The sequence below is a fragment of the Protopterus annectens genome, chromosome 8.part0 (genome assembly GCF_019279795.1).
Source record: "Protopterus annectens isolate FY-2018-M chromosome 8.part0, PAN1.0, whole genome shotgun sequence".
Taxonomy (NCBI): domain Eukaryota; kingdom Metazoa; phylum Chordata; order Ceratodontiformes; family Protopteridae; genus Protopterus; species Protopterus annectens.
In genome coordinates, this window is record NC_056741.1 from 245,738,239 (window position 1) to 245,752,346 (window position 14,108).

At 40.2% G+C, this 14,108-nt stretch overlaps 1 protein-coding gene across 2 annotated transcripts in view; it reads left to right on the forward strand.

Annotated features, from left to right (window-relative positions):
• The window catches only part of PIAS3 (protein inhibitor of activated STAT 3), a 1,163,468-nt gene that overhangs the window by 510,112 nt on the left and 639,248 nt on the right, over positions 1-14,108 (forward strand). For both annotated transcript variants that reach the window (XM_044079722.1, XM_044079721.1), the window contains exon 6: positions 9,658-9,792. In XM_044079722.1, coding sequence (XP_043935657.1) covers positions 9,658-9,792 — 135 coding nt within the window. The remainder of the gene's footprint in view (positions 1-9,657; positions 9,793-14,108) is intronic.

The following is a 14,108-nucleotide window of genomic DNA, read 5'->3' on the forward strand; positions in this document are numbered from 1 at the left end:
GGCAGGGTGTCCCTCAGAACCAATCCATCCTTCATGCCCAAGGTGGTATCCAGTGTGGCTCTTAATAAGTCCATCCTTTTGCCAACCTTTTTTCCTAATCCACAGAACAAATGGGAATGGATACAGCACTCCTTACATGTGCACAGACAACTTAGATTCTGCTTGGAGAGGACTAAACCTCAAAGGAAATCTGAACAACTGCTGGTGGTATTTGCTGCAGGGACAGAGGGAAAGGCTATTTCAAAGCAAACCATTTCTAAATGGATAGACCATTGTATTAATTTCTGTTATAAGCACCATGGAAAACATATCCCACAGGGGATCAGACCCCATTCAACCAGGGCTGCATCTACCTCTACAGCCTTTCTCAGAGGCGTCCCTACCAGGGACATCCTAGAAGCTGCTACCTGGAGTTCTATACATACTTTCAACAAGCATCATTTGCCAATTTTCTCTAAATCCAGAGCTGGCTTTGCCACTGCAGTCTTGCAGGGCCTTATAGCTGGTTCTAATGCTATTTAAGTTCCTCCTCCCAACTTTAGCTTTGGGAATCTACTCAAATGTAATTACTGCAACAGTGAAACATGAAGAACATAGTACAGTTGTATACACTTACCATAAATGTAGATGTTCGAGTGTATTCACTGCTGCAGTCCTGGTACCTTCCCTCCAGCCCCCTGACTTCTGTTGGGTATACCTCTACTCTCCTTTACTGTGCTTAAAAGCTTTTTGGCGTATTTGCTTTTATTTATTTATTTTTATTCCAGTTTGATGACCGGGGAGGTCCATTGGGCCTGCGGAGCCCATTTTCAGTGGAGGCCCGGGGAGAAAAGCTCCACAATACAAAATTTAATTACATGATTAATTACAAAGAAAATTACATGATTAATTACAAAGAAAATGACATGATTAATTACAAAGGAAATTTCATGATTAGTTGCAAAGAAAGTTAGGATTACAAACAACAGGTAGCATTCTAAAGAAAGAGAGAAATAAAATATTTACAATTTAGTTCACAGGGCTTAGGGAGGTTACTTAAGTGGAGGCTTGGGGAGAAAAGCTAGATATTAAAGTTTAATTACAGAATACTTTCAGTGGAGGCTCGGGGAGAAAGTTCCACAATACAAAGTTTTATTACATGATTAATAAAGAAAGTTAGGGATTGCAAGCAGCAAGTAGCATTCAAAGGAGTGAGAAAATAAATAAGCAGTTTAGCTTCAGGAATGAAAAACAGGCATATAGAATCGTGGCTAGCTTTTGCAGTTTGTTTACATATATAATCATTAATTTACAGTGAGGTTAGGGAGGTAAGGAGGTTAGCCTGGGGTAAAGGGAGGGGAGAGCTTGAGAGGAATGGGTAGAAGAGTACAGTTGCATTTCCTGTTTAGATAGAGGTAAGAATGAAGTTGAGTTTTGAAGTTATTAAGGTTGTCACAGGTCCTCAGTGTGGAGGGCAGAGCATTCCATTTTTTAGCTAGGGAATAAGATAGCAGAAGCTGCCCAGCAGGGCGCTTGGGTTTATGGATGATGATCAAGTTTTGGTGGGTAGATCTAAGGGGTCTTGGGGGGTTATAAGGTTGTAGAATATTGGCTAGTGCAGGACATTTAGTAGGTTGGAACAGTAATTTGTGTGCTGTCATGATTTGGTGAAAGTTAAGTAGATTGGGAAGTTCAAGCCAGTTTAGAGAGTGTAGGGAGGTGCAGTGGTGAGAGGAGGATTTTGCATTTGTGACGAATCTGACTATTTTATTGTAACATACTTCCAGTTTGGAAGTGAGTGTGGAAGATAAATTAGTTAGCAGAGGAGCGCCATACAGTATAGAGGGGAGTAGGTAGGTATTGGCGAGAGTTAGTCTGGTGGAAGGAGAGAGGAAGTGATTGTTTCTGTAAAGTAGGCCTAGTTTTATGTGGGTTTTGTTGATATTTAGCTGGATGTGATTGTTAAATTTTAGGTGTTCATCAATGGTTACACCAAGGAGTTTGGCTGAGGGTACAATCTCGATAATGGAGTTGTTAAGGCTGGTAAGATTTTGTCAATAGGGAAGGATTTTGAGGGAGAGAATAGAAGGATCTTTGTTTTGTTGGCATTTAGTGAGAGGTGATTTTGGAGCATCCAATTTTCGGTGGTGGAGAAAGCAGTTTGAGTTAGAAATTGGAGATCTTTTAGGTTAGAGGCATGACAGATCAGAGTGGAATCATCAGCGTATTGCACAATTTTGGTGTTAGGTATGGCTTTGTGGAAGTTGTTAATAAAGATATTGAAAAGCAATGGGCCAAGGATTGAACCTTGGGGTACTCCAGTGGAGGTGGCCTGACCCCATTTCATGGCTTGATATCTATCAGAAAGGTAGCTGGAAAACCAGGTAAGAGTTTTATTGGAGATGTTGAGGTTAGACAGATGATTTAGTAGGTGACTATGGGAGATGGTATCAAAGGCTTTAGATAAGTTTAGCAGAACAGAGGATATGATAATTACCACAGTCACGAGCAGAATTGACAATGTAAGAAAATAGAGAAGGGCGAAGTTGGTACTGTGTCGAAGACGGAAGCCATGTTGGGAAGGGGAGAGTAGTTGGTGTTTGGTAAGGAATGGCAGGAGCTGTAAGTGGATACATTTTTCAAGAATTTTGGACATTGGGGAGAGGATGGCTATGGGGCAGAAATTGGAGGTGTTAAAGTTTTTGCCACCCTTGTGAAGTGGAAGTATAAAAGCAGAACGCCATAGTTTGGGTACATAGGATTCAAGTAGTGATCTATTGATCAGGATGCTGATAGGAAGAGCAATACTGTCAGAGGCTATTTTTAGGAAGGAGGAAGGAATGTTGTCAGGGGCATTGGAGCAAGGTTTGAGTTTAGTGAGAAGTCTCTTTATTAGTTTGGTGGAGATGGGTTTGAGTTCAAAAGTGGGGGGGAGGATTGAGCAGTAGGAGGTGGAGGGTTATTGTTGGTAAAGGTCTTGGTTAGCTCAGCAATAGAAGAGGTAAAGAAGGTATTGAACATTTGCAATGTCAAGGCCAGATTTGCTGGAGTCTGGACAAGGGTTATTTTTTGTCCCAGGTTTAAGGAGAGAATTAATAGAGTTCCAGAACTGTTTGGGGTTTTTTGTGTGATTTGCTTGTAGTTTGATGTAGTAAGACGTTTTGTCTTTAACTTGTTTTTTTGGCTTGGTTTCTCTGCTGTTTGTATTTAAGTAAGATTTCTGGTTGTTTATGTTGGAGGTAAGCCTTCCAGGTTTTTATCTCTTAGTAGCATAATTTTTTTGGTGTCTTTGGTGAGCCATGGGGTGGTATTTGCTTTAACTCTTTTTGTTCTTATTGGTGCTAGGGAGTTGAGGACAGTTATGAAAGTAGAGTTGAAATAGTCAACGGCTGCATCTAAAGGAAAAATTTTAAGGGGTTCCAGTTAGTTAGCTTAAGGGAGTCAGAGAAAGTTGGAGGGTCAGAGTTAGAGGGGTTCCGAGTTTGAATTTAATGGTGGGAGTGTGGGGAAATGGGTGTAGCCCGATGGATGAAGGCAGGGAGGTGGTCTCCTAATGGGTCAGGGATGGCACCAGATTTTAGAACTTTGTTCGGGTGAGTAAAGTTAAATAGATTGATTGATATGGTGGGGTTATGGTGAATAATTTTGTTCTAGTCTATATTTACATCTCCCATGATGTAGGTTTCTAGCTTAATGTTGGAGGAGGCCCAGGAGAGGATGTCTTTCAAGATGCTAGTGTTGTTACCAGGGGGAATGTAAAGGGACATGATACAGATGCTCTTATGGTTGTTTTAGTAAGCCAGTTACAAGTTCAGCATTATTAAAAGAAGGAATGGGGTTAGGATATGGAGTGATGGACAAGTGGTTGGAGTAGATTAGGGCTACACCACCACCTCTTCGATATTGGCGGTCAGAATGGAGAGATAGAAATCCAGGGGGAAGGAATTCAGAGTTGCTAATATGAGGTTTTAGCCAGGTTTTGGAGATGGCTACAATGTCAGGAGAATTGTGATTGAGCCAGGCGTGAAAGTGGGTTAGTTTATTATTCACACTTTGGGCATTGTTGGTGAGGAACTTGAGGTATTTATTGGTGGATTTGTTGTAGTTGTTAGGGGGGTTTGTAGGGGAGAAGTTAGGTCCTGCATTGGGGTTAATGTCACCGGCTAAGCAAAGGTGCATGAGAAGTGGAATACATTTATATGGTTTATAATTAGGTAAAGATGGCCAGAAGAGAATAGGTTTATGTTTGCAGTAGTTAGAGTTTGAGAAAAGTTTTACTTTTAAGAGATGGATAGGAGCGGAGGGAATTAAGGAGGCTGAGATGTTATGGAAATGGGCTGAGTGGGAGGGGATGGGAGGTAGTGGAGATGGGTGTAGATGGATATTGGTGTAGGAGGTGACATGGTAAAGAGGTAGTAGAAGAAGGAAGAGGATAGATGTTGAGGTGAGGATGTGAGGAGGAGGAGTGAACATGGTAGATAAAGCCTATTAGACGTGAAGTAAAGGGGAGGGAAATATGTAAGTTAGGTGGGAGGGGGAGTGGTAGTGAGGGAATAGTTTGGTTGGGGGGTGGAGGAACAGTGTTTGAGGATTGGCTGATGAAGAGGGAGGGGAGTTTGAGGATAGGCTGGTGAAGAGGGAGGGGTATTTGGGGATTGGCTGGTGGAGAGGGAGAGGTTATAGGATGTGAATAAATGGAGGAGTGCTGGGGGCGGGCGGAAATTGGGGGCAGGGTAGGGGATTGGAGTGAGCCTGGAGGGCAAACTGATCGGGATAGAGCAGCAGAGTGAGAGAGACCAGCTGAAAAAGTATCGGCCACATCTGTTCACAGAGAAGGTAAGTAGGTTATTTGGTAGAAAACTATGTAAAGTGTTACCTTTATGCAAGAACAAAGAAAAAAACAAATGTAGGGGAGCTTTGTTCCTTAGTGTAAGGTTAGGGAGGGAAGTTAAATCAGGGTTTAGAGAGCATGGATTGGGATTTGGGAGGCTTTAAGTTACAGGCAGACAGAGGTAATGTTAGACATAGGGGTTTAAAAAATGATACAAGCTATAGGATGAATGAGTACTGCCACCTAGAGGAGAAAGGAAGGATAGCAGTTAGGAAAAAGAATTAAATAGGAAAGGCTCTTTAGATGAGACTCATTTAGAATTAAACTACCTAGATTTCTGGGACTAGAAATCAGGGAATACAGATGGGAGGGGGGTAGTAGTGGTCTGCGGTAGGCTACTGATTCACACACACAGAACGACAAGCTAACAAAATAGGTAGTCTTAGATAAATGAGTCTAGTGCAAGGCTACATACATTCAATGAAAATATTTATGGGAGTCCGCACTGAAGTTCTTTTCCTTGAATGGCCCAGACTAGCAGGTAGGAATGTCCCGGAAAAATCGACAGAGGTTTTGCAGGAGGAAGGCTTTTCTGTTGGAGGTATAACTTTGTATGTAATATACATGTATATATAAGAAAAAGTGATGTAATCACGGAAGAAGAGACCGCAACCGACGCAGGACCCAAGACTTTGTTAATCAGGCCGACTGAGGGCTACTGCAAGCAGATAACCCTAATGTAATGACTGCAACAGTGAATACACTCAAACATCTACATTTATGGTAAGTGTACACAACTGTACTTTCTTATGCCTCACGACTGGTCCCTAAAATAAAAAGTAGCGGAAATGATCTTCTGCAAATGGGGACAATCTTGCTGCAACCTTTTTGCCATATCCATGAATGCCAAATGCAGAAGCTATTTTGCCCCGATTCCCCCCTGTGGGGGAGTCACCAAGGGATGCACTTGTACACAATTGGCCCTCTGGTTTCCTTTATGCCTTCCCTCCCTTTCTTTTGATACCCAAGGTTCTCCAGAAAGCCAACTCGTTGGGAAGAAGGTTAATTCTCATCGCCCCATACTGATCTCGTCAGATTTGGTTCCCCTTCCTTTGGCCTTGTCTTCAGGAGGAGCCATGGGTTCTGGACCCAGTTCCAGACCTTCTGACTCGTACATCCAGAACACTCCACCCTTGCCTTCAAACCCTCAGACTGACAGCTTGTCTGCTCCAATTCCAAATATAGCCATGCTTCCTAACCTTCCTACTTCTGTGAAACATATCTTGATCTCTTCTCATAAAGCCTCAATGATAAAATTATATTTGAGTAAATGGAAAAGATTTTCTTCCTGGGCATTAAGTAAAAACATTGACCCCTTTTCTGTCCCAATAATCTCTATTCTCGAATTTCTGAAGAAACTATTTAATGAAGGTGCAACTGCAGCTACCATTTGTGTGCAGTTAGCAGCAATATCTAATTTTTATTCAAGTTATTTGACCCCAAGTCTGATATCTCAGACTATGCAGAGTCTTCCTGAAGGGCACTAACCTGTTAAGACCACCCATAAAAATACCTCTACTACCATGGGACCTGAACTTTGTTTTGTCGTGTTTGATTTTCTCCCCCCCTTTGAACCTGCATCATCATGTGATCTAAAATTTTTAACATTGAAAACAAGTATGTTGATTGTAATCACTTTTGCTATAAGGGTTTCAGAGCTACAAGCATTATCGATCAAGCCACCATATATGCTTATCCACAAAGACATCATACCCCTTTGCACAAACCCATCCTTCATACTAAAAGTATGCTCAGAGTCCAATTTAAATCAGTCCATAGAGCTACCAGTCCTTTTTCCCCCCACTATGGCAACAAGGCAGAATATACACTTCACCACCTGGATGTACACAGACAGTTACGTTTCTACTTACATAAGACAAAAGACTTCAGGAAATCTGATTGTTTCATTTTCAGAAGCAAAGAAAGGTGCTCCTGTATCTAAGGTCACACTTTTGAAATGGATCTCAGATTATATTACCTTTTTATGTATAATTCTAACAACAAAGTTCTTCCCTATAAAAGTCAAGGGTCATTCTGCGAGAGCCATGGCAACCTCTTCCGCCTTTCGTGCTAGTTTGCCACTTGATATAATTTGTGCTGCTGTGACTTGGGCAAGGCCTCATACCTTTATCACTCATTACAAAGTAGATTTGGCCTCCAGGGACAGGGCCTCCTTTGGGTCCACTGTCTTAAAGAATGTACTCCTGTGAGCCACCCAGGAAATATGGTGCTAGGGACGCTGTCCCAACCAATAAGAATGAAGGCGAGACAGGACAACATAACATAAAGAAGTTATGTACTCACCAAAACGTTCCATGTTTGTTGTCCATCTCGCCTTCATTCTTACATCCCACCCTCCTTTCCCCTACCTGTGGCTCCTGGAGGACCAATAGGTTATTTTATGTGGCAAATGTCTCTGGGGTTATCAGCAAACAAGATCTGGGGATCTTCACTGGAGTATGATAGGATAGGATAGAGCCACAAGCCAGTGGAAGACCTCGAGCTGTAGTATACAGCCGAGTCAGAACCAAGGATCGGTTCCAAACCCCAACCAGTAAGAATGAAGGCGAGATGGACAACAAACATAGAACGTTATGGTGAGTACATAACTTCTTTTTCTATTTCAGAAGAAAGTTGGCTTGGTGGTATAGATTTTATTACAGGAAAAGGCCTGGTGTTGAATATTTATGTATTAGGAAAGCCAACACATTGGTTTTGGGGGTATATGTTTCTCACTCAAATGGAAAAAAAAGAGTTTTGAGAGTTTATTTTGGGGTGCACGGCTGAACTGGGTGAAAAGAGGGATACTTTAAAAAAAAGTTGAAGTTTTTGGGAGAAAGGGGGGATGGGATTGAAGAAAAAGAATGAGAATACAATGAAATTGTGGAAGTTAAAAGTAAGTGATGTTGGTGGAAAAGTGGTATAGTATGATTTTGGATTTTTTTTGTGTGTACCGATGAAGGAATTTAAAAAAGATGAAAAAAATGCAATAAAAGACAGCAGAAAAACGTTTGAATTTTTCTTGAAGCAGAGGATTTTTATAGAAAATTATAGTAGATAAGTTACTGGTGGAAAAAAGTGTGAATCCTGAGGTAATGAGGGAAAGAGAATGTGTTGAATGGAATAAAGAAACAACAAAACACTGTTTTTGGGTTGTAAAAAATTTGGGAAAAATTAATATGAAGTGGGAGGATTTAAATGAGAATTATTGAAAGTGGGATGATGAAATATATTGATAAATGGGATAAAGTATTTGCGAAAAATGTGGGTGATGTGGAAATGATGCAAGTATTTTATTATCCTCTCCCTTTTTCTTGTGACATATTAGCTGAAGTAAGATGGTTTTGAAAAAAAGGATGAGGGAATATATATGTGTGTATATATCTATATATATATATATATATATATAGATATATATATAGATATATATATATAGATATATATATATAGATATATATATATATAGATAGATATATATATAGATATATATATATATATGTATATATATATATATATATATATATATATATATATATATATATATATATATATATATATATATATAGTTCCCCTTCAGAAGACTGAAATATCAGAAGCTCGAAATTTATAAGCCTGAGACCAAAAGCCTGAAAACACACAAAATACATATACTGACTTTAAACAACATAAACCATAGTACTTTCTACTTAGTATAAGCAGGGGCAAGACCCTACACCCCTATGGGGCTGTGCCCCCCACACCCTCTGTTACTTAAATATAGCAACTCCGAGATTTGGATCCCCCCCACCCCACCCCCCCGCTTATACTAAGTGGAAAGTGCTATGGTTTATGTTGTTTAAAGTCAGTATATGTATTATGTGTGTTTTCAGGCTTTTGGTTTCAGGCTTATGTTCATTCAGTCTTACGAAGGGGAACTATATATATATATATATATATATATATATATATATATATATATATATGTATATATATATATAGTAAGTATGCATGCTAAAATGTGCACGTAAGTAATTGATTTAAAATTTTTTGTTATGGTATAAAAATGAATGAAAATGTTAATGCAATGCCTACACTTCAATAAATGCTATGGGAACATTTACATCCACCTGAGCTACTGGCTTTTCAGGTAGATGGGGCCTTGAACTGAATTGTGGCACATGTAGGAGTGCAGCCACCCCTCTGTCAGTGTTGGAAAAATTATCCAAATATCATTGCGTGGGAATAGAACCCTCAGCCTTAGGCATATGTGCTTCCTGTTGAGCTGCTGAGACATTGTTAATATCCAGCTGAGTGAGCTGCCACCATTTCAGATAGATGGGACCTCAGTTTAACATATCATCTGACTTTTGGCATATCAAGAATGCAGCACCTGCTAATACTGCACTGTTTAGTGCCATAATGTAGTGAAATGTGGCAGTGGTACCCTGTGTTGGGACCATTACCATTATAATAAAGTATGTAAGAGTTTCTAGTTAAAGCCCCATCCAGTGTAGTCGTCCTAACACAGTCATGTAGATTTATACACTTTGTGTCATTGCAGGGAGAACACCTCTTCCTTATTTCTCTTCCATTCTTTGAAACCTGAACCCAAGACTGGCTGGAATCTGTGTAAACAAACAAACAAACAAAAGTCTGCCTTCCTAAAATGAGTTTATGATTAGACTATTTACAGCTCTGCTAGGGAATTACCACTGTTTTGCAGCCAGATACTTCCTGACTAAAACTTGCGTTTTGTGTAGTGTGGTTATGAGAACTCTGTTACTGACTAATTTTTTACTTCCTTTCAGGGTTATCTTCCTCCAACAAAAAATGGTGTAGAGCCAAAGCGTCCAAGTAGACCAATTAATATTACTCATTTAGTGAGGCTTTCAGCTACTGTTCCAAATGCTGTCACAGTGAACTGGTCCTCGGAATATGGCAGGGTAAGTTACTCGCCCCTTCATCTGCAAGTACAGATTCTGTTAAGGTTTTCATTGGAATATTGTTTATTTTGCATGCTTTTGGTTCATATTAGTTGTATAATTTTACTCACTGAATTTTAAGGAAACCAGTTCATATGTCTATTGTGGGTGATAGTTTTGTTTTAAACGATACATTATCATGTCTGCATGTTTCAGAACAGCTCCAGCATCTGTAACGTACATGCCATCCAGTGGGAAATTGATTTCTTAAGATACCTGATTTAGTAGGGTGCATCAGTTGAAATTAGTAAAGGACAACATGCCATACTTAAGTCTCACGCAGGCTATTAGAAACCTTCCCTGGACAAATTTATGCAGTACCTAGTAAGATCCCCGACATATGCCTATGCATGTCTTACCTAGTGACTTTATTCCAGAGTGAACTTTGAGAACTGTTGCTCTACAGTAGGTCAGTAATTTTTAAGGAGGCTTCTTCCTAGAGTCCACCAGGGAGCAAGTGTCCTGTTTTCACCTTCCCAAGCACTTTGATTTCCTTGGTGTTGCAGAATATCGTCATCCTGTCTATTTCTGGTGCTTTCCTTATCCTCAAAAACCACTTACAAATGTAGCAGACTGAAATAAAACACTTGTATTAGCGTTAAACATTTTATTTGAATGCTTTAAACAAGCTGACTTCATCAGAAAACAGATCCCCTCTACAAATACAATATTTAAATGGCTCGTGAACCAGTAAAATTACAAACTTAATTACACATCAGTTAAATATTAAAGCACCACAAAAAATTTAAAAACATTCTTAAAACGTATGATGTTCTTCGTGTTTCACTGTTGCAGTAGCCCTCAGTCAGCCTGATTAACAAAGTCTTGAGTCCTGCATTGGTTGCTGTCCCTTTTTCCATGATGTCAGAGGTATAAAACATGCAGCCGACGCCATTACACCAGTCTTTCTTGCTGTGCGGTGCCCGAAGCAGAAGCAGTTCCCAAGTGCCCATCGGCCAACTCCTGAAATTTTCGTTTTCGAGTTTCAGAACCGAAGTCTTCAACTAAAAGCTAAGTACCCCATTGGGGAAACTTTTTCTTGTTCTAAACTGATGTCAGTAAAAGTAAATAATTGCATTACTTGTGGAAAGCAAATGCCTCAAAGATTTTCATTCGTACTGTATTCCTTGCATAGGCCCTGACCATGACGTACCTTGCTGTCGGTTTTGTGCCTTATTCAAACCACGAACTATCTGTCTTCGGTATATTTTCGCTTCTAAATATTTTGGTGCTCGGTTCAATTATCCTGATATGTCTTTGGTAAGCCATCCGACTACCGACATTCCGAAAAAACACAAAGATAAAGACAGAGAGAGGCCGCCTATGTCCAAAGCTGCCGACTATGTTTCTCCTAAGCCATTCACCAGTTGTCCGGTACTCAATGAGGCACTTTTGCAGTCCCTGATACCCACTACTTCAGATTTTCAGGCCTGTACTGAGACCAATTCGGAGTCCGATGCTTCAGCTGTGGAACCTGCGGATGTCTGTGCCTTGGATGGGTCCGGAGCCGCTGTGCAGGTACCGGCTTCTGAGGGTATATTCAGGCCTACAGACTTGCATATTAAACCAACGCCATCTTCTTTTTCAAGGCCTAAAACTTAAACCATGCCTAGAAAACTAATGCCCAGACTGCATGGTCAGGCCTCTATGCCTAAGAAAACAAATAAGAACGGCTGAAGACCTTATTACTTGGGAAGCCAGCCTTCCCCCTCTAAGAGACCTAGGACTGAGTTTGCGTATGATACTTCTGATGAGGATTCTGAATTTTCTGTTTCCACTGATGAACAGGATTTACCCTTATCTACCTATGAGGATTCTGATGCTGAGGACTCTTTTCCCTCTGCCCCACCCCCCACCCCCGAGGATTTCTCTTTTGGTGAAATTTTGCATACTCTCAGGGAGCTTTTTTTTTGGGAAAGTCAGGATTTCTCTGATTCTAAAAAGAGGCTTAGGGATTTCTTACTCCTGCTCAGCACAGGCCTTTAGCCATACCTCCTTTTCCAGACATTGTTGATGATGCCTTTTCAGAATCTAGCTTGGCCCCTGACTCTTTACCTCCTGCTCCCAGAAAACCTGATAGATATTACAGAGTCCCTGACTCTTACAAGTTCCTTTTTAAAAATCCTACTGCGAATCCTGAGACCATTTTACAGGGACCCAAGGGCATTAAAGCTACTACTGCCAAAAATCCCACCCCCTCTGATAGAGACTTCAGGTCGCTGGATAGATGGGGTAAGAAGGTATACACTTCTGCAACTTTGGCCATTAGGACCTTAAACTGCCAGTTTCATATGTTAAAGTATCAGCAGCATATTATTGGATTGCTTAAGCAAAAAATGATGTTGATTCCTGACTGTGCTGAAAATAAGGATTTACAGGATTTACTGCATTCAGCTGAACAAGTTGGAAAACATACTTTGCAATGTGGTTTTGATTCACTAGAGGCATCTTGCAGGGCTGCTGTCACTGGGTCTGTACCTAGAAGGCATGCTTGGCTTAAGGAGCAATCCTTGCCAGATCATGTTAAAGTGAAATTACTGGATGCTCCCTTAAGCCATGACCGCCTGTTTGGCAACAAGGCAGAAGAAATTCTTAAAAAGATGGAGGAAAAAGCTAAAGCTAAATCTGTGCAAGATTTTTTACAAATACAAACTCCAAGGTTTAGTAGACATTGGCCTTCCAAGAACTGGTCCTTTCTTGCCTCTTCCAGACCACCTCAGTCCAAACCCAGATCCAGCAGAGCTCCCACGTTTCAGTCCCATGGTACGCACAGGACTAAGCAGTGGGGGCCTCCACTTCCAAATCTGGGAGTAATAAAACTCCCCCCTATGGTAAACTCTCTCAATGACTTCTTTTTAAAACTTCCAAGCACTTCTCAACTGACTGCCCCTTTGGGGGGGAGGAGATTGCTCTTCATGCAAAGACCTGGGAAGTCATTACCCAGGGCAGATGGGTTTTAAATGTAGTGTCTCAGGGATACAGATTCCACAGCAGGTGGCCAGATCTACCCCCAAATCAGTGGGCAGAGGCCCAAAAACAAGTACTTTCTCTCTCAAGCATGGGGGCTATTCAGTTGGTACCAGAAGAGGAAAAGGGGCAAGGTTTCTACACGAGACTTTTCCTGGTACCCAAAAAAGACAATTTATGGTGTCCTATCCTGGACCTGTCTACTCTAAAACACCTTTTTGGTGATTCCAAAATTCAAGATGCTGACTCTTCACCAGTTGCTCCCTATGCTAGTCAAAGACGCCTGGTTGGCAACACTAGATTTAAAGGAAGCATACCTGCACATCCCAATCAGGGACTCTTGCAGAAGATACCTACGCTTCAAAGCAGGCTACACGCACTCTGCACTACCCTTTGGCTTATCTACTGCGCCTAGGGTATTTACAAAGTGCCTAGCTCCAGTCATTGCATTTTGCAGGCAAATAAATATTTAAATATACCCCTACCTGGATGATTGCCTAATTCAGGCAGAAAGCCGTGACATACTTTTGAATCACCTTGTAACAACTTACGAAGAAAATTGTTGTACCACCACGACCACAAAGCCAGCAGCACCCATGCCAAATAGAAGTAAAAAAATTCCACTGAAATATAGAAGTAAAAATACGATTTCTGTTCCTCCAATAAGCACTTCTGGCACACAGATAAAAATCTTTTTTTATTTTCACAGCGTTGAAGCAGTAAAAAACAGCACAGTATTCACTAATATTAACAGATAAAACTCCTAGCGCCTTGGCCACATCAGCCTTTACAGAGTAAAATGCTCACTCTGAGCATGCCTTTTTATAACCATTCTAAAACTAATTAATCAATTAACTACCCTAAGTATTTTTAAAGCATAATACACATCATTATAAAGTTACATCAAATAAAACTCTGCCAGTGACATTATAATCATATTTCATAATGAAAATTTATTCTTTTTTCTTAAGTATTTCAATGAATCTTCATTTAAGAAATTTGCAGGAATATGTTCTAATACTGTTACTTGAAAACTGTCAAATTCACCTTTGTGAACTGTATTAAAATGTTCCGCTATAAGACTAATTATTTTTTTATTTTTTAGTATACTTTGAACTCTATACCTTATGGAGAATTAAGAATCAAAAGGCTAAGCAGCAATATTAATATTTATAAGATGGAAGCAATTAAAACTATGAGAATGTTTTTGGATAGAGGTTACAGCAAACAAAATATATTAGATAGTTTTATGAAAATTTATGAAAGAAGTAAAAGCAGAATGGTAATAATGAAAAAAGAAGACAATGAAG